We start from the raw sequence: 22448 nt of genomic DNA on the forward strand, positions 1-22448 counted from the left end.
CCAAACAGGGACAACTCTCGTATCTTGGCTTTCCCAAACAGGAACACATGAGTATCGAATTCAAGACCGTCGCATCTTGGCTTTCCCTCACAGGAACATAGAGGATCAAACCCAGGGTTGTCATATCTTGGCTGAGCTCCCCCCCCCCCTCACGAGCATAACGGCACCCAAACCCAACACCATCGTATCTTGGCTATTCCTCGTAACAACCCTCATAACCTCTGGTGCATGGAGTCCCTGATTCGATCCCAGCTCGCGCCAAGTGAACTTTGTGATGGATAAACACCATATGCGTGGGGTTTCTCGGGGTTCTTCCCTTTCCTCCCACCTTCATTCCACCATTTCATTCATTTCTCACCATCACTCTCCTTAAGCCTAGCCGGTATAATCGTAGGACGTAAAACTGAGATTTCATTTTTTCCCATACATATACTACGAAATGTGTTCTAGACAAGGGGTGACCCACTATTTTAGGTTTGAAAGTTACTTGTCTTATCTGTTTTATTAGCTCGCTTCAGGGAATCATTAAACCATAATAACGATCGATACATACAGCACGACAGACTACGGAGGTCGACTGGTAAATCGCGATTGACACACTGCCCAACCCTGTTTTGGAAATACCGTTCATTACAAAAATCATTACTTCATATCATTTACGAAACTGAAGTAAACTAGATATAAAATGGAGTTAAATAGCAAGCAAAAATACATTCATTCATTAAAAGATAATCTTTATTTAAATCGATTTTCACTCTCACAATTTGTAAGCATACGCCCAAACTCGGATCTTTCATATTCGATTTTCACCTTTACATACAATCTTTGATTTAAAATTACGACAGTGCCACTGCGAGTCTTTATAATTAGATACTGGTGCCTTGCTTTCGTCCGATTCAAAATCATTGAATACTGGCCTCTAAATCTTTTGAGTAGCTTGCTCACATGGCTTAGTTTCTGCTGAAACTCTGTCAAACATTTTGAAGTCAACGTTTTACAAGTTAACGGATTCCGATTCCTTAAGTTATTGTTTCCATCCGTCGTTTCTTGGCTTCCATTTTAAACTTCGCCTGATTTTTCCTCTTTTTCTTTGAATGTCGTTTTGGAACTTCACCATCTCCATCGACTTCAAAACGTTCAGTTTTCACAGTAGTCTTTTCCTTATTTTCTTCATCTTGATTATTTCTGGAAATGAAGACAAACTGTGCGTTATACGGTTTAATGAAAAAAATCACATAAATAATAGTAACATTTATTCCACTAAGTATTCATTATCTTTTCAGAGGTGCTACAGTATTCACTTTATAGACTCTTTAACGTAATAATGGCTTTATTAACATTTTTTTGAATATGAATCTTCTGTAATCTTAGGTGACTTCTGTAATTTGAATTGTTACAGTGCTGAATTGTTGAGAAAAGAAAGATGTTAAAAAGAAATGACTGTATGCTAACAAAAGACTTCATAACCTTCGTCTACGAACTGGCAATATTTCATCGCTTCACGCTAAGCACGATGTGAACTATGACGTCATATTCAGTCAAGAACGAGAGACTGTTGTCACGATAGCGTCATGGAGCAGCAAGTGAACTTTAAATTCTGTTTTAAATTCAGCAGAAGTGAAACCGAAGCCGTGGAAATTACGCAATGAGTGTATGGAAATACTTCATTGTCTCGCGCACAGATATCCAGGTTCTACCTGTATGAACGATTCAAGAGTGGTGTGGAATCAACTGAAAATGAAGCAAGAGCTGGTCGTCAAATTTCAGTGCGTAAGGACTATCTTATCACAAAAGTAAGAAAACGTCTTACAGAAGATCGTTGTGTGACTGAAATTGTTGGCAGAGGAGCTTGGTGTAAGCCGGAAAATTATTCGTTACATCTCAAGACGGAAAAATTTAGGCCAGAAAAACGTCGCATCTCGGTTAGAACCCCATTCGCTGCTCGACCAAGAAAAAAGATCCGCGTTCATTATGCAACTGATCCTTGAAACTGTGCAAAGGAATAGAAACTTTGTAAATTCCATTGTTGCGCACGATAAAACGTGGTGTTTTCGTTATGATCCAACAACAAAATGGCAGAGTACTGACTGGAAGTCACCAGCATCTCCAAAAGGAAGAAGGAAAAAAAATGGTTTCCAAACTTCGAAACTGAAAACAATATTTTATTTTCACGACAGCAAAGGAATATTCATCAACAATTTCTTCCAGGAAGGGACAGGCCATCTAGGGAAATATTAGTTATATTTCGAAGTAGAGTAAACCATTCATCGTTTTCTTACTAATAGGCTTTACATACTTTTTAATTAGTTTACTCTGCTTGTCATTTTACTTACAAGTTTATATAATGCCTGAATACCACTTGCACTTCCGAGCTTTCTATCTTTCCCGAAAGTCTTGGTCACGGAGGAGGGTAGAGTAGAGCTGGAGCATTTTGTCTAAACAAAGATCACACGTCAAATGATGGAAACATGAGGTACAATATAGTGGAGTTAATTTGTGCATTCCTTTGTTTACTGGTGGAAGGTTGCCATGTTGCTTTTTTCATTGTTATGCCAATGCTGTACAAATTTTGAAATTACTGCTTTCCATTCGTCAATTAACTATCCCCTATCTAAATTTTATTATTATTATTATTATTATTATTATTATTAATAATAATAATAATAATAATAATAAATAAATAAATAAATTTTCAAAAACTAGTCTATTTCACTTTTAGCTCTAAATAAAATTGTTAAATCTTCCGTCCTATTAGTTTCATTTAAATGTTTCGATAAACCTGACACCTGTCTTTCCGATTTAGCATCCCTAACGTGTTCCTCCATGTGGACCTTAACTTCTTTGGTTCCTCCCTATGTAACTCTCATGGCAATTACATTTTATTTCATACATACCTGATTTATCATTGGGATCTGAGTAATAGCTCTTAAATTGAGTGATGTTCTTCTCTAATGTTCTTAAATTGGAGGCTTCAAAGTTGTACGGAGAGCTGATGTGTAAAAATCTTCTTACTTTGTCCAAAAATTACTCCGCTTAATCGAAAAAATGTCTTCGATAAAGTAATCCTGAATAAAACTAAACCATTATTTCAGTGCTTAAGTATCAGTGAATAAGCATTTTGAGCACTTAAAAGTATAATATTTAGAATGTACAGTTAAGAAATTACTTACGAAACAAATGGAGCCAATGGAACCTCTGACATAGAAGTTAATCCAATGTAAGCTCTCTTAACCTTTCCACACAGTTTTAAGTGATTTTTGTAAGTCACAAGCGCGTTTGAAATTGCTTGCCAATCTCCGCTATTGCGATCTTTACTATTGTCTTTGAGCCACCGAAGAAAGATCAGCAACTGACCCACCGACATCTCTGTCAATTTCTTTTCCTTGTTTTGAGTGAAATTTTCAAGAGCCTGAAACGGAAAGAAAAGTCATATAGAAAAAAATATATTATGTATACACAACTATAATCATAGTGGTTGTGTAATGCATATTAGTGAATTTTGATTGTGTAATTTTTTTTACTAAGACCAGTCAAACTAAACTGTTGAAGGAAACTAATTATCCTTCATTTTGCACTCCAATATACATGGACTGTAAATAAAGTACGGTAATATAGTGCAAACATGATATTAAACGTACACTGACAATCACATTACAGGCCTTCGATATAATTTCTTGTGTTGTCCTGGACATCGTATACCGCTGCTGAGGTTGTTTCTGTTGATCTCCGCGACAGATCACCCTACGGCGTGTATCAAAAGACAGAATGCCTGGAAATCTGATATGTCAAGAGGGATTCTTTCAACCATGGGTACAGATCAATATCGCACTAGTTCACGTCTGGTGAGCAGTGGATATTCCAAGATCTCCCAATGCCATCTGGTCAATTGAGTCACTGCGCCTTCAACAAAAACGAGCGTTATGATTTCTTCTTGAGGGTGGCACAGTTTGAGGATTAATCCCAACTTTTATGGAAACTTCCCTAATAATCCAGTGAAGATTGATTTCAAGGAAATCTCGTATTAATTCCACTGCTGAGAGGATGGCGCATGAGAGGATGATTCAAATGAAAACAATTAGTTACTTACCAATAAATCCTCCCGTGGGAAAACGTACTGGAACAACAATCTACTTCCGTCTTCAGTGGGAAGAAGGTAACAAGAATAAAAGTGTATGAGAGAAGTATGGTATGGACAAAGGAATACATACTACCAAATAAATATAACGTGAGAGATGGGAACTAAAAAACCCATAGTCAATTGTTGTTCCGATACGTTTGGAGAATATTTAGTTTTCCCACGGGAGAATTTATTGGTAAGTAACTAATTTTTTTGGTAATATTTTAGGACTCTTTACGCAACACTAACTACATCAAAAACGCATAGCACCACAATTCCTCGCTTTACTGTCTGCTTTTTACGCTGCACACCTTGACAATAGTTTCAACTACTAATTTCCAGATCCTTCTCACTCACAATCATGTTTATATTCTTCTCCTGATAATGTTGTCAGTACTTTATTACAACCTATCTATTTAGAAGTGGTGAAATTTGTAGTGGAGATGTTAATATCAAATGGTTAAGTAATCTGCGCAATTATCCAGTTACTGGCTATAGAATAATATAGGTTGAAGTGAAACTTTGAACTGTAAAACATTTTCGCTTTGTTTTTACTATTTACAATTCGTAGAAATCTCCAACAACGTTATTGGGCTCATCACCGGTACAACAAATTGTTCAAATGACTGTTACAATCTTGGCACATTTATTAATAGTTACACAGATTATTTAAGAATGTGTAAGAACTTAAGGTAATCAATAAAAGAGTACAATTACATTGGAAGTGCTGTGTTTATTGATTAGGATATAGATCTGAAAGAATTGCACAAATAGCTTTTCAACTGCAACAACAGGTTTATGTGATAAGCGATAACCCGAACTAGATTAACGGTAACTCTCTACCTTACACAGTATCAGCGGCGTCGCCTTATGCGGTTTACAAGAACACGCGAACCATCAAATAATATCCAGAGTATTATATTATCATTCTGTTGCTTTCTTTTCTTTTTTGTAACATTACAGTCACCAAAATTTTTCTTTAAATTTTAAATACACTGTCTGCTTGGTTTACCCTTGTTTATATGCATTCAATCATCACAACACGTTCACAACAGGGCTGCGAGCGTGAAGGATTATTCTCTGGGTAGCACAAAAGGGAAGTGGGGTGGGAACAGTAGAGCGTAAGAAGTGCGATTTCCTGACGTTCCGAAGATTTGAACGCGCAGTGCTGACAGCCGTTGATGACTAATTTCCAGTAGTGTGATGTTTTAAACAGAATCAAAGAATAAACTTTTGAAATTGAAAATAGAAGAATATGATAGAATATAACCATTCTCTCAAGCAGTTATCTATATGTCTATTTGCATATTTTTTTTAAATAATAAACTAATGGAATAAACAAAAATACGGCTTTCCAAGGTCGTACCGATGGAGTGGAAAGTTTAGACTTTTCCCCCTGAAATTCTTAAATCGACGCAGAATAAAATTACATTTTAATTTGTTTTCAATTATTTATTTGTGTTCAAGTATTTATTTATTTATTTTACTATTATAGTACCATAATCTCCGATTTTTCTTAAATAATCCCCGAGAAATATTTTCTCCCTTACGGGAAAAAAAACACACTAATCCTTCGTTATCTGCGACACACTCAATTGCGCGCCTATCTCGACTTACGCCAACCACGTAAATGGTGAGCTCGTAACTTTGCAGCAATGTACAGGTAGTTCATAGGTAGTTCATGCGTAACTAAGTACGTATTTAAAATAGTTTCTTTTACCAAGTGGAGTAAAAAGCGTTAACAAGCCAGCTTCAACATGATCATAGTAAGTACGATTTTCATATATTTTTGTGTAACGAATTTCTTCGAGAAGTATTTACGGAAGTTTGGAAGAATAACTATTTCTCGTGGATCTGTGGATATGTCATTGTGAACCCCAGGAGTTTAGACTATTTCTTCAGTGCGCCATAAGAATATTCACCCGTGGAAAGAAATATTAATGAACGTGGTTACTTTAAAGTGTTATGAATATATATATATATATATATATATATCACTGGCCAAAATCTATATTCACGCGTTAGTTATAAGTGTAAGGAATATATACATTTGCCTTACAATCGACTTGCAATTCTGAATCAAACAGCCGGTAAGGTAACATTCTTTTTATCATCATATTCCATTCGAAATAATTTAAGATATTTTGATATCTTTATTTACATGTTTCATAACTTGCTGTGAGAATGTAACGTATAATTTGAACGGAAGCAAACAGAAGAAAGGAAGAAAGAAAGAAAAATCTAAACTTACTTTATACTTGATATTACTTCTATTCTAAGTTCCTTTTTCTCCACACTTCAACTTTCTCGGGGTCTTAGATGCGAATTTTTTTCTGCTACCAGGAACCATTAATTTGACATCCTCTATTGTTTTCTTGTTCTGCAAAAAAAGCAACGTCCTCGAATATTCAGGGGTGGACTGGCCTAATCGAGTACCGGCCCGATGGCCGCTGCGCCCTCCTCACATCAGTGCCTTTGCGCCCTCCTCGGAAGGGGCTACGACCCGTCTTAGCCTCGGAAAGGCGCACAGTTTCCTCTCTGAACACATTAAAAAGCTACATAATTATTTCATAAATTCGCTAGCCTTTGGCCAGCTAGGGCTCCATCTTAGACCCCGGTATTTGCTCGGCCTGCGGCCTCTGCCCTTGGTATCCAGTAGAAATTGTTTACATTATTAGATGCAGTATTCTAACAATAATTTCATATTGTGTTTTATTTAACTATTTTATATTGTTCTATAATTACTTCGGGGGTCTAAGACATTACAAAGTTTTGTTGTATTCCATTAGTGTTCTCCATCAAAATGTCACCAGCTATATGTATTTATATAGTTGTAGACGATTTTTTTTTTATCAATGCCAGTGACTATAACTTATTTGTTTTATTATCTTTTATTAAAAAATAACTAAACAGGTCAAAAGCACTTTAGTATAGTATACTATATGCACGAAGGCATCTTTCTGCGACATTTCAGTTGTGGTAAGATGGAAGTGTGCCTCAGCTCCCTAACATTTACATATTTCTGTATATAGCGTTTTACTACTAAAAAGACACATTTTTAGCATTATTTAATTTATAATTATTAAAAGATAAACATTAAAAATAAACCAAGTATGCTGTATCATCAATGAGTTGAAGCCTGACAATACCAAAATTTTCAGATTTTTTGTCGGTTGTTAGGAAAGTTTTTTTTTTTTTAAAATTGTTGGGTCTCCGAGCTTCCCCCTCAACCCACACCCTTGCTAATGTTAGCGTTAAGCACATCTATTTAATACATTAATTATTATAATGTCATAAAATAAGTTTCACACAATAAATGCACCGTAGCTAAAGTAATTAAACGGGCCCACATAAAAATAAAAAATAACGAAGTAAATTTGTTTGCATTATTAATTGTCGAACTTAATATTATTTTGAGTTATTTGAAATTTTATTCAGTAATTTATTGGCAGTGGATTTCTATTGTGATACTTCTGAACTGCCTTAGCCATGAAAGAAGCTAGGAATAAATTTTCCATTTGAAACATTTTTCAAATTGGTTGTTTTATCCAAATGTTTCAGATTTTTTTTTTTTTTTTTTGTTAGAATGTTCGTTTTATTGGTTTACACGAGTATTTGAGTAAAATCACATAACTTAAAGCTTATAAATTTATTGTAAGTTGTTTTTAAAATCAAAACATTTTCCTCGTCCCAAAATTTCAAAATCTGGAGCAGTTCAAAACTTATCACAATAAAAATTTTCGAAAAATGTCAAAATTATCGGATGACGACAATCAATCTTATCTCCTTTTCTAGTTGAAAAATGGAAGATAAAAGCCAAAAAGGAAATTCAGAAAACTTAGGAGCAAAGAAAAGAAAATCAGGCCATGAATATCGTTTGATGAAAGAAGCTAAAAAGCGTGAAGAATGTGCCCTTTCATGCACTAAAATTACTGCATTTTTGGCAAAATCTGAAAATACGTTGGAGAAGGAACCTCAATCTCATACATTCGAGGAACGTGAATTTCAACCTGATGCTGATTTAGAAAACGGTGACGATGGGAAAAAGGCAGTTTCTGTTTCTAAATCCTGCTTGCACGTGGAGGCGGTTCCTGAACTATCGGACTATGGTTCTAAAAAAATGTTGACCGAAATTCAGGATGAAGATTCTTTAGATAACGTTGTGGACGTGGTACAGCCTGTGTCTGAGGAATCTTGATCTGATAAAATGTGTGCAGAAAGTAATAATCAAGATTCTTTAGGGAGACCTAATATTGGTGACTGACTTCTTCAGACCTCCAATTAAAAGTGAGTTAAGCTTCTTTTTTTCTCATCATTCAGTGCTCCCATCAGATGATGAGTTACTTCAAAAAGACTTTCCATTTTCAATAAACATTTTTTTTTATTGAAGGAGAAAATATTAATCGCCAATGGTTGTCGTACAACCGTGGAAATCAGTGTTTGTACTGCAGTGTTTGTCTAGCTTTCATTAACGGAAAATCAGTATTTTGTACAGGTTTTAATGAATGGAGACGTTTAACACAAAGAATTATTGAACACGAGAATTCAAAATCTCATAGTGACTGTGCAAACTCATTTTTAAGATTCGAAAGGAAAAAGACCGTCGAATGCTTGTTGTTTCAAACACAATTAAGTAAAAGACAATCAGAAGTACTAGAGAGGAGATCAGTTGTCATGGCTATAATTGAAGTCATAAAACTGATTGGGAAACAAGGATTGGCATTAAGGAACAAAACTGAAGCTGCTTACAATTTGAATGATCCTACACTAAATCATGGAAATTTCCTAGCAATATTGTTATTATTAGCCCAGCACAATGATAATCTTTATTCTCACATAAAGAAAGTCTCTGAAAAAAAGCGAAGAACTACTGTTGAAGAGGCAAGAAAGTGGTAACAGGAAATTCGGAAGGGGAAGCACTGCTACTTTCTTAAGTAAAACAACTGTGATGAACATTGTTAACTTAATTGCACTTCAAATCAAAACAGCAATTGCCAAAGAAGTTAACCAAGTTGGAGTTTTTTCTGTCATGATGGACACGACCCTCCTAGATGTCTCCTCATATGACCAGTGCTCAATAGTGCTTCGGTATGTGTACAATGGATTTGTTCAGGAAAGAGTTATTGCCCTCAAACATGCGATTTCAACAACAGGAGAGAACCTCTTTCAAACCCTCGAACAGTCTTTGGCTGAAGTAAAAATACCTATCGAAAAATGTATGGCAGACGCTTTTGATGGAGCGTCAAATATGAGCGGATTATATAAAGAGCAAAGCTGAAAGAGATCAATCCGAAACACATTCACATATGGTGCTATTCACATGTGTTGAACTTGGTGATAACTGACACCGTCCAGAGTTTGGGTGTTTGTATATCTTTCTTTGGGCTTCTCCAGGAAATTCAGATATTTTTGAAAGAATCCCAGAAACGACTTGAGGTGTACTTGGAACAAAACCCAAGCGTCCGTCTTGAGGCTATTGGGATAACTCGATGGAGAAGTTGTTGAGTTGATTTTGAGTTTAACGTCCCGTTCAGCAGCGAGGCTATGAGACGTGGACCTACTGATTAACGTGGAATCCGAACCACATGAGCTCCCGCCGTCGATGGAGAAGTAATAGCAGCGCTGCTGTAAAAATATTTGGACACTTTCATTACTAGACACCCGACTCAAAGGATGCCAGACCAAGAAAATCAAAACTAGTATATGTGGAACTCGTAGCAGCTTTAAGTGTGATTGGCAACTCGCAAGAATTCAATTCCAAAGTCAGACATGATGCAATGTCTCTCATTCAAAAGTTGTGCTCCTTTGAGACTATCATTGTGGCTATGATGTTTTTATTGATTTTTCAGCATACCACACCTTTATCAGACTACTTGCAAACCAAAAACTTACACTATGTCCAAGCATGGCGCCTGATATCCTCAACTCAAAATAAGTTGAAAGAAGCTAGGGACCAGTTTGACAAAGTCTACAAAGCAGCAGAACATTTTGCAACAGAAATGTCAAATAGTATTGAAGGACTCATTACAGATGTTCCTAGTCTAGAACACGTTATGATAGAAACAGAATTGCCTGAGGTAAGATGTAGAAAAAGAAAGAAAATGGCAGGGGAATCAGCTTTTGATGAAGTAACTGAAGACAGTAAATACAGATTTGAAGCAACCGTTTTCAACTGTGTTCTAGACCTAATTTCTAACAGCATGCAGGAACGATTTGCTGAAAATCAAAGCTTATACTTAGATTTAGTGTGTTTTGATCCTAAGAAGTTTAAGAGTTTAAGTTTGGCTTCGTTGTCACTGAAAAGAATCACTGAATTAATTCCTGACTGTGAAGAGGGAAGACTTAAAGAAGAACTTTTTTCGTTTTCATCAATGTGGGAAGAGTTTTCAAAATCCTCTTATGAGTACCAAGAAAAGAATCAAGACGCTCTTGAGGTTCGTACGATTGAAGAGGACAAGTTTTCTGAAGATTTCATGGAGAGTGAGGAGGAATATTTGGGGCCGACTGACGATATTGTGGATTTAAGGTCTATAAAATGTGATGGAGTGAAGTGCAATTCTTGCTTTAAGTGCGCCTTCGATGTGATTCTGCAGTACAATATATACTCAAGACTCTACACAGAATTATTCAAAGTTTATAAGTATCTCCTTACATTACCGGCAACACAAGTATCCTGTGAGCGAGCATTTTCAAAGCTAGATACAAAAAAGACAAGACTCCGTTCAAGACTTACAGATGAATATCTGGAATCATTGTTCTTGATGAACTCAGAAAGAGATATTCTGACCAAAATAGACAACAATCTTATTATTGACAAAATATGTGAGAAAAGCAAGGAGATGCGAAGGCTCCTTCAAGCATAAAGGAGTGACTTTACTTTCATTTTCCAGTTTTGTTTTTGAATTTCTTTTTTCGCTAGGTAGGTATATAATTCTAAATTTACTTTTGTTAATTTGTAGTGAATGTTTCATGTATACTTTTTATCAACGGTTTTAAAAATATATGAAAAATAAGTTAGTTATGATGAACATAGCTTTAAAAGGACAGAAGTATGAAAAATAGCATAAGCCCCAAACTTAACTCAAATCTTCAGTTATAATTAGGCTGTTAACAAATGTAGCCGAATAATTTAAACAACTGGTGTGATTATTGTAGTCTCAATTAAAGTGTGCATATTTATATAGGTCTAATATATTTAGTACTCAAAGTCTTTTTGTTTGTTTATGAAAATATTGAATTTGTATAATTCTATCGTGATTAACTGCAATAGCTACTTAATCTTTTGTTGTTTTTTGTGTATTAATTTTCCGGGAGAAGCCCCCTGCACCTCATTTTATTAGGTATTCCATACAAGCGAAAGCCTCGGATGGACGGCGCCCTCCCAGAGTATGTGACCGCGCCCTTTTTACATAGCCAGTCCACCCCTGCGAATATTGCGAACAAATTTTGATGTTTTGAAGGGATTTTATGCTGCTTTAGGTTCGTAGCACTGACCGGAGATCAAAGAGAAAGGTTTTTCCTTTTTCCTTTTCCCCGATCTCGAATTTACTAATTGTTTATCGTCAAAATAAACATATGTGTCGTAATTGAATGCTCCCTTACGTCTGCCATCTACTGAGACAAAACATTTGTTTCTGTGTTTGATTTCTTTTCTGCTAGTAAGGTGCTATTATCTAAGGAGAAATAGTAGAATGAACTTGTGCCTTGCTCCACTAAAAAATTCATCATCTCAAGGATTAATACGACCGACCCTTAATAAACGATACATTTTCATGATATCCCCATGGATGTCACTGGTATACAAATGGTTAAACGATGAGCTACTTACCCTTTGAATTTCGTTCAGACCCGACCATTAGTTACGAAGAAATAAAGTACCACATACACACACAAATACACTTATAAGGAAACTATCAACTCCCATATGCTTACGAAGGGAGCTAAAAATGAATTGATAAAGGAAAGAAGTGCCAGGCAAAAAGGTAGGTTTAATTTTATACATTATAATGTATCCTATAGCAGGGGCGGATCGAGGACCGACTTCTGGGGGGGGGGGGACGGTGGGTTGTCATACTGCTACTTTAAAGAGCTCCAAACTTTTGGATGGATTTTATTTATATATATGAAATAAGAAAGCTTCCTGTTCTGGGCGGGGGGGGGGAATCGCCCCTTCCCCCTGGATCCGCCCCTGACCTATAGTATCTATTAGTAATTACAAACAGAAACAAAACTTATACATTAAACTTCCCGAACGATTTTTTCACCAAGTGAACCACTTTTGATTCAAGCAACTTTTCTGTGTTTTTGCTCTTCTGCTAGATTATTGGTAGAGAAATCTCCCATCGGAAGATCAGAATTTGAGTCCCCGCCATTCCAGCGGCCAGATTTTTGTTATTCCTTGTTCTATAGCTACTGGTAATTACTGACAATAAAATTATTAAATAATTGTACAAACAAACTTACCTCAACCAAATGCTTACGTAGTTCCTTTTCTAGTTCAGATAATACAGTGTGTCCTTCATTTATAATAAATCCATTTTCATACACTTTTTTAAGCAACTCTAAAGCCCGAACACGACGAAATGGTTTCATCTCTGGATCAAATGCAAACTTAATCAACATGGGAGCCAAGAATGCAACACCTTCCCATTCCACACTAAAGGCTTGCTTGAAGAGACGAAAAGGCAAAGGCCAGTCCCTTTTAAAAGTAAAATTTAAAAAGTCAAATTAGTTATAAATTCTAAATTAAGTACATGACAATACTTAAATGCCCTTAATGTCTAATACAGTACAAAAATGCCCTTAAGCATGGTAGTTTGGTAATGACTTAGCTTCTTAGAAATGTAACATTTAGATCATCATTAAGAAGTAAGGGAAATAAATAAATATTTTTTTTATTATCCCTATTTCGAGTGGACATGATTCAAACATTGCTTGTAATTCTCCTATAAAGTAACTTAATAGTACACTAGTACATGTTTTCAATAAAGTGGCAGTATATGCTAATCTCTTGATGAAGTACATATATTATTAGCTACTTTAAATATAATATTTATAAATACGCTTTTTTTTTTGCATTATTTTACAGTCTATTAACTTGATTTACTCAGAAAAGTATTTCGTACTATTACAAATACATTAAGACAGACATAACAGAAATTATAAAAAAAATATAACATTATAAGATCAGAAAACCAATACAGACCCTATCATGATTCAATGATTAATGTTTACGACTTTGATACAGTCTTTTTTATAACTGAACTATAAATCCTGGTCTCTTACAGGCTTCGGTCCTAGAAACGAACATAGAAACTCTTTGGTCTAGGAATTAATTCGTGCGGGTGGACAAGAGATGGCGCAACGAACGGAGCGTCCCACAGTTCCGTGTATCCACACATGTGTTGCAAACCCCTGTCATCGCGTATCGTTCGTAGTATAGGGCAGTGGATTAAAGCGTCAACAACACCAGTTTGTAGTTAAGTGAACATGGCGCAATTTGTGCCTGATAAAGTGTTTTTGCGGGGTGTCCTGCTGCATTACTTTAACATGCAGAAAAGTGCGACTGAAAGTCATCGTATTTTGGTGGAAGTGTATGGTGACCATGCTCTAGCTGAGCGAACGTGTCAGAAGTGGTTTGCACGGTTTAGAAGTGGTGATTTCGGCTTGGCAGGCCAAGAGCGAGCTGGACAGCCAAAAAAATTTCAAGACGAAGAATTGACAGCATTGCTCGAGCAGGATTCGTGTCAAACGCAGGAACAACTTGCAGCAGCATTAGGCGTTGATCAAACAACAGTCTCCAAACGCTTGAAAACCATGGGAATGATTCAAAAGATGTCACATTGGGTTCCACATGAATTGAAAGACAGAGACGTTGAAAGACGAAAAACCATTTGCGAATTGCTGCTTCAACGACAGAGCAGAAAGGGGTTTCTGCATCGAATTATTACGGGTGATGAGAAGTGGATCCATTACGAGAACCCTAAACGAAAAAGGGCCTGGGTGAAACCAGGTGAACCAGGTCCATCACAACCAAAACGAGATATTCACTGTGCAAAGGTTATGCTGTGCATATGGTGGGATATGAAAGATGTGGTGTATTATGAGCTGCTGCAACCGGGTGAAACTATGAATGGAGAACGTTATCGACGACAATTAATGCGTTTGAAGCAAGCTCTGGCCAGAACACGACCAGAATGGGAGAACAGACATGATAAACTTATTGTTCAACATGATAACGCTCGCCCACATGTCGCAAAACCGGTCAAAACCTATTTAGAAAATGTCAGATGGGAAGTTTTACCCCACCCGTCGTATTCACCAGACGTTGCTCCTTCGGACTACTACTTGTTCGATTGCATGAACAACGATTTGATTGGACAGCGGTTTACTTCTTCAGAAGATATCGAAACATGGGTCTCTGACTGGATCGCTTCCAAGGATGAGGACTTCTTTCGCCACGGAATCCGTACATTGCCTGACAGATGGGCGAAAGTGGTGGCTAGCGATGGACAATATTTTTCTTAAGGTATTTATGTATTTTGTGTTTGTACTACAGCTTCAATGTGTGCGTACCAACCGCACGAATTAATTCCTAGACCAAATCCAAAATTACAAGAGTCGAATTCAGGTTCTGGCAAAGTCTTGGCCTATAAAAGTTTGATTATTTAATAAAGAAGAGAGGGTTAATGGTGATGTGACGTGAGTAATAACATTGTCCTCCTAACGACGAAGCCAAGGGTCTGAATTTCTTGCGCAAACAAGATTTACACAGCTAAAACTAACACCGAAAGGTAGTCATAAGTAAATATTAAAAGGGAAGCGACATGAAAAACACTGGAAAAATACAACAAAAGAAGATTGTGATAAAGAGCTAAAATAAGTAGGTAAAGTATTAATAAGCATAAGAAAAGATTAAAATGAAACATGGAACGCATAAAGCAAGAGGAATTATAAAAAACGCAAGAAACAAAGGGTTCAGAGAATCCTGATAACTTAAGCGTCTCGAGAATAACATAGCAAATAAGTTGCAATGTCAGTGTACCCTACGTAAAGGAGTTTGGTGGCGTTATATCTTTTTAATTAATATTGAATTAATTAGTGTTTCCGGTTTCAGTAAAGAGAAATTAGAGTGAAGATGGAATATATTCTTGGGACGCTTAATTGATTGCAGAAAACCTTCATCTATTAACGTTTTTACTCTATAGCGATCACCATTGAGAGCCGAAGTGGTTCATTTCCTGCCACTTTCGGTTTTAATAGAGAAATTAAGAGACGAAATAGAGCTGGGACGAATAATTGATTACAGAAAACCGTTTCTCGCTAACTGTTACAGTTTTTATCCTACGGTGATTAATGATAAAACCGAAAGTGACTGATTTCGCCCTTTTCACTTTGAATAGGAGGTTACGGCAAAAGATAACACTTACTCTTAGAACGCTAAATCGATTCAAAAAATCCGCTTCTCGCTGTCCTTAGCATGTATGCTCTAGGTAGATCAATATAGAAATCGGAAATTGTAGGGGATTTCTACCATTTCCGGTTTGAATATAGCCTCCAAAAACGAACTCGAGTCCTCATTTACAATCCTCTACATGTTGATCAAATTTGCTGATGATTCATTTAGTAGATCTTGAGATATATTGTCTCCCCGATGGAAATATGAATAAGGTAAATTTATAAAGGAGTTTTGGTAAACCAAATTCCTCAAATATAAGTTCGCCCCAAATGCTGTATGATGTTTCAATGTTTCAACATACCGAATATTCAACGGGACGCAATCCGTTTTTACGTAAGTCTAACAGCAAACTCGGTGCAGCAAATAGGAATGAGTTAGATGAGTGTGTCTGCAACAGACTGCATGCACACTCATTTTTACGGCAAGAACAGTGTTATTTCTCAAGTATATATTTATTTTCTAAACAGGATATCCGAGAAATCCCTAACCTTTTTTGGGGAAGGAGCACTTAAATTCAAATGAAGTGTTTGTAATATTAAAGAAGACACCTTGTTACGACTTGCTTTTCTCAACTCGGAACATGAACTACTTGCTTAAACGTACATGCACTAACCCGGTATACTCGTGCATTTTGACACTTTTTGGAGATCTTTGTACTCTTAGCACTAGACCGAGTTTCATATGCATATTGCATATTGATTTTTTTTTTTTTGAGCATGCTGAACAGTTAGTCCTACACGTAATATTGTGTGTGAATATGTTTAAAAAACCTGTTAGCCTCGTATGACCATGTATTGATAATTGTAAATAACATGCTATATACTGGTATCATACTGCAATATTATATATAAACGATGTATCGATGGAAGACGACCTAAATCTGACCCTAAGATTTAGCAAGATTGTTAGCAGTGGAAAGCAAGGATCGAAAGCCACACTAAAACCACAATACATTCCATCCCAAGTACCACACCAAGCGATTACTCATCATACGCTCAAATATCTTACAGACGCAGAAGATCTGGCTTTTTCTGGTTTAAAGATGGGAAGAATTAAAGTCTTAACGCTACTAGAGTAGAGAAGCCTTTCCAACTACACGGAATAAACAACTGCAACAACGCAAGCTAAGTATCTTTGAAATGTGATGCAACATACCACAATCAAATCACATCCTGCCTGTAAGCATGTGCTCACAATGTAAGAAAAACACTGAAAAATCACGGCTCATTTCTCTTCGACCAATTGAACAACTACCTTATTTAGCTAACTTACCTTTTTTGGAAAAAGTTTATGAGAGTGGTTTCATAAAATTGTACAACAGGAAAAATATCTTCATTACTCTTGTCTTCTTCCCTTTTATTAGGCGTACCTTTTTGTTCTTCTTGGTACTTCTTTTTGAGCTGAACAGCGCACTTGATAAGGAATGTACTAGTGTTTATTATTTCCTCTTTCATTTTGATGAAGAGATCAGCAGCTGTCATGAAAAAAACATTACGTTCACAAAATATTCATGGAAAAGTAGTTCATATATGTGGCACACTTAAACTAAAGACTCATTCTGCTGTAGTACAAAATGCAAGTTACATGTAGGAAAATGAATTTGGTAAAATGCAAGGCGATATAACTAACTAACTCTATGGTCTATGCAACCAAGAGATTCAATGCCGCGTTCACAAAAATTCCCCATTGACTTCTATCCTTAGCCAACTTAATCTAGTTTCTACTTTGTATTCCTATTACTGAGAGAAATCTTAATATTGTCCTCCCATCTGCGCCCAGATCTTCTTAATGTTCCTTTCCAGATTAGATTTCCAGTTAAAACTTTGAAAGCGTATCTACTTTCATTCTGGCTACATAACCTGCCCACTTGAGCCTCCTAGATTTGATAACTCTAACAATGCTTGGTAAACGGTGTAAGTTATGTAGTTCTTTATTAAGAAGTTTCGACCATTCCCGTTCCTCTTGTGTCCGAATATTCGCCTCAGGAGGTTTATTCTGAAATACTTCCAGTCTGCGTTCTTCCCTCAAAGTAAGCGACGATGTTTTGCAACCGTACAGTACAGCAGGCATGATTATCATTTTATATATTTTAAGCTTTAAAGTCCTCGACAGAATTCGCGACGACAAAATATTTTGAATTTAATAACAACATGAATTGCCTGCTTTCGGTCAAGATCTAATTTATTCGTGGATATACTTTTGGTATGTAAATATTGAGCCTAGATATTTGAAAATATGCACTTTGAGGAAAATATTATTGATATTTTGATGTATCCATAATTTGCAGTATTTGGATAACGGCGAACTTCCATGTATTTAGTTTTCTCTGCATTTACTTCTAAACCCATATCCCTTCAAGCGTTTAATAAAACTGCTGCATTTCTTTATATTGTTCTCCTATTTACATCATCAGCATATGCATTATCTAGTGAATACCATTCAGCTCTAGGCTCTGGTTAAAATCTTTGATTTTTCTTATAGCGTCCCATACGAAAATGAAAAATCTGTACAGGCACTGGAAACGCATGTCTAGTGCATGTGTTACATTTTTCCAGGTCCTGTTTTATGCATGTTGCATGTTACGTACCTGTTTCATGAAAGAAAACAGGCGTTTCTTGATCTGTAAGCGCATGTATTGAGATCTATTTTGAGGTAAACAGACATACGCTGTACAGTGAGCTCGGTAACATCAATGAACAGCTGCATGTTTAACACCTGACAAGGAATAGCTGAACAAATGTTGAATGACTTCCAGGCTCCATAAACATTCCCTTTACAGAGACTGTTTTTAACGTTAACATATTTGAAATGAACAGGCATTCCACATGCGTTCAAAACATGCATTGCATATTATGTGTTTGATAGCCTGTACACAGACATGTTGCATGTACAATGAATGTTTTTTAAAAGAATATATGCAAATCGACCCCGAAGTATACCTTGAATGGCGTCTGTTCTGCATTGATCGTACATTGGCTGTACATCCTTATTGTTAACAGCAATGTACATGCGATGTACATCTGCATGTTTAACATCTGACAAAGAATAGTTGAGTACGTATTGTACAAACGGCTTCCAGACCCCAAAAACAGGCCCTTTACAGAGGCTGTTTTTAATGTTAACATGTAAGAAATGAACAGACACTGCACATGTGTTTAAACATGCATTGTACAGTATGCGTTTGATAGCCTGTACAGACACGTTACATGTTGCATGTACAATGAATGTATATTTGGAGAATACATGCAATTCGACAGAAAAGGTATAGCTGGATTGATGTTTGTTCTGCATTGATCGTACATTGGCTGTACATTGATATTGTTAACAGCAATGTACAGGCGATGTACAGCTGCATGTTTAACACCTAATAAAAAATGCCTGAACATGTGTTGTATAAGCCCTTTCCAGACTTCCGAAACATTCCCGTTACATTGGATGTTCTTAACGTTAACATGTTTGAAATAAACAAGCATTGTATAGTCACTCAAACCTTGGGTTGTACGCTATGTGTTTAGTAGCCTGTACAGGCGTGTTACATGTTGCAGGTACAGCGAATGTTCCTGTGAAGAATACATGCAATTCGACAGAAAAGTACATCTGGATTGATGTCTGTTTTGCATTGACTATACAAAGCTACTGCTAACAACAATGTACAGGTGACGTACAGCTACACGGTTAATACCCAACAAGGAATAATTAAACATGTGTTGTACAAGCGATTTCCAGACTACCGAAAGATTTCTTGCAGAGAAGCAGATTTTAATGTTAACATTGAACGTACCCACTTCGCTTTGTCAGACCAACAATTGATGAAATACCGCGCCTCCTCCCTCCCCCATGCCGATGGGGCCAAACTTGGATTTGAATGGCTTCTGGATTAGTACTAATCATCTCAGCGATCCCAACAACTATGTATTCGATACTTATCTTGGTCAATTTGAATATTTTATTACCCCTCCCTTAATATCGATGGGGGCTAAACCTGGATTAAATGACTTCGTAATTGTCATTGTTCATCTCAGCGACCCTGAAAACTATTGATTCAACACAAATATTGACCGTTTTCGGTTATTTTACATATAACGCATTATCAATTCCCCATATAGAATATAGAAAATACCCCCTCCTTTCCCTAAAAGAGTGAATTTTTGAAAACACTAGGGGACATATCTGTTTATTTTTAATTACGAACTAATATACCCAATTTCAGCTTAATAAGTTGAATAGCTCGTGAGATACTAATCCTTAGTTAAGAAAAGAAAATCACCACTGCTCCCCCTTAGGGTACGTATTATAATCAAAGTGAATATTATAAATCCTCTGTATAACCCAGATTGGGCCTAACTGTATACCAAAAATTATTTCATTCGGCCTTATCGTTTGGCCGTGATGAGATGACAAATATCGTAACTTTTAATTTTATTAGCCTTCGGCTAGCTGGAGGCTTCGCACACAGACAATGGCGTAGACAGGATTTCATTTCGAGGAGAGCCGGGGGTCTTCTCCCGGAAAAAAATTGACTGAAAACCAATTTTAGGCTTTATTTTAACAACTTTTAAAAATTACGGGGTGTTCAGATCCTTGGATCCTCCCTAGCTACGCCACTTTCCCCAGACACCCGTAATGGCTCGGCCTACGGCCTCACACCTCATAAACCTGTAAATATACTGAATTTCAGTTCAAATGCCAAGTGTCATGTCTCTTACCTTCCAGAATTCTGAGCTATACCGAATTTCAGTTCAAGTAACAGGGGGCAAACCCACCGCTTTTGTTTGTAGCTCGGCCTACGGTCTCGCACCTCATGAACCTGCAACCATACCGAATTTAAGTTGAAATACCAAGTTTTATGACTCTCTTCCCAGATCCCAACGTATAAACATCTTATTTTAATAATTGTATTCCTCCACACATTTTTCTTTCCTTCTAGGTTACATATAGATACAAAAACAGAAATACAGATCTATTTTAAATAAGAGGTTCAAATACCAAATTTCATGTTTCTAACCTTCAGAGATTCCGAAATATCGACGTCATTACAATAATTGCAATCCCTACACTTTTTTTTTTCATCACCTCTTTTCTTCCCCTTTTTACTAAAATATTTTTTTTAAAAACGCTAAAACATGTGTCAAATTATATTTCAAATGAAAAATCCAAATACCAAATTTCAAGTCTTTAACCGGAAGAGATTCGGAGATACGGCCATCTTTTAAAAATTCTTCCCATCCCATTCTCCCTCTTCCCCGTTGAATTTCCAAAAATCCTTCCTTACTGGTACCCTACATCGCATATCTTATGTACTGTCCAAATTTCAAGTTTTTAGCTTAAGTGGTTTGACTCATGCGTTAATCAATCAGTTAGTCAGTCACTCTGAACTTTGTCTTTTGTATATTGAGATATGTGTATATGTTTAAGTCATAGGCGTAACTAGAGGGGGCAATGTTGCCCCCAGAATACCATTACACTACTATATGATCACTGAAAAATTCTTTCAATTCTCAGAAGGGCCATGCCCCCTCAGCTAAATATTCTAGTAATGTTAATGGCTTAAGCCTCCCCTTCAATGAGTTTCTGGCTACGCCACTGACATACAGAGCATGTTCATTAGGGTGCATCGAATTTCCACTTTTTTTGAAATCAGCTTACCCTTAGTGATATTTTTTTGCGAAATGGCCTCCATATAACGTGTAAAAAATTGCAAGTCGATTGGTCAATATCTTTAGGTGCCACCAACGGCCAAAAGTTTTAAAATGTTGTTAAAAATTAAATGTTATTTTAAAAAATGTAAAATATCTAGTTTTATGAAATATGGTTATCCTATGTGGTTTTGTTTCTGTAAAAGGTCAATATTTTACGTGAAAAAAAAATTCAGCTTGATGAGTCAAGTCATTCAGGTGCCACCTGTGGCTTAAAATATGGACAAATGTGTCCCTACTTCTTCATTTTTTAAAATTAAGTTGCATTGTTTGTGATTCATCTGGATCGTTAATTAGATAAGAAAGGTTTTGTTTTACATCTGCAGCTATTTGCTTATTTCCAAACGTTAATGATGGAAATAACCCAGAACTTACCATGAGGAGATGGCTGTAGTTCGAGTTCCGCCCACCCGTATATACTAATGTTGCATATGATAGTGCAAGTCATATTGTTACTCTTTTACCTCAAACTGTTTTTATTTTCTTTTTTGTATTACATTCTGGTATGTTTTTTTCTTGATTGTAGTGTTGATAGGACAAATCTATGTCGTGCTTCTTGCCCACATACCGTTGATGCCGCTTCTGTCCCCAACTTCACCATTCTTTCTACCGCGCTAGTGTGAAAGGGTAAGGATGTAATATATTCATTAGCATTGGAGCCGTCTTTACATTTTCTCTTAGCTTTTGCACGCTGAAGTGTTTTATCAGTGGTGGCTCCGTGAGCGTCATGTTGACCAATTAATCATATCAACATAGTTTGTCGCTTCTAAGTTGATTTCAGGGATGACGAATTCTCGCACCGGTACGCGATCACCAGATTGAGTCGTTTGTCTTGCTTTTAGGACTCGCCCCCAGCCGAGCTCTCGTACGTTAGCATCTTGGTCAGTCAACATTGATAGAAGTAGGTTCTCAGGATGACCGTACCACGCATTTCTACGGACACTGGATCAATTATTTTCCTGTATTTCGCTTCCATGTGGCGAGAAGTCGTGATGAGTTGCCACAAATGACGAGCTTCTTCTGCACACGATGGATTACGGATCACAGCAAACCAGAGTGGCGCGTAGACCATCATGATGTACTGGACGATGGTTTTAAGTTCATTCGTGGGTTCTTTTGTTCCTACGCACAAACGTAAGACTCTATTTGCAGTAATTACCCATCTAGCTTGATGAAT

At 36.6% G+C, this 22448-nt stretch overlaps 1 protein-coding gene across 1 annotated transcript in view; it reads right to left on the reverse strand.

Annotated features, from left to right (window-relative positions):
• Positions 1 to 717: 717 nt before the first annotated feature.
• Positions 718 to 22448, reverse strand: part of LOC145693067 (uncharacterized) — a gene marked incomplete at its 5' end in the record, with an annotated part of 48342 nt that continues 26611 nt past the window's right edge. The window contains 4 exon segments of the mRNA XM_081768737.1: positions 718 to 1185; positions 3171 to 3409; positions 12581 to 12815; positions 16848 to 17049. Coding sequence (XP_081624863.1) covers positions 1020 to 1185; positions 3171 to 3409; positions 12581 to 12815; positions 16848 to 17049 — 842 coding nt within the window.

The sequence above is a fragment of the Thermobia domestica genome, chromosome 8, assembly GCF_964235325.1.
Source record: "Thermobia domestica chromosome 8, izTheDome1.hap1.1, whole genome shotgun sequence".
Taxonomy (NCBI): Eukaryota; Metazoa; Arthropoda; class Insecta; order Zygentoma; family Lepismatidae; genus Thermobia; species Thermobia domestica.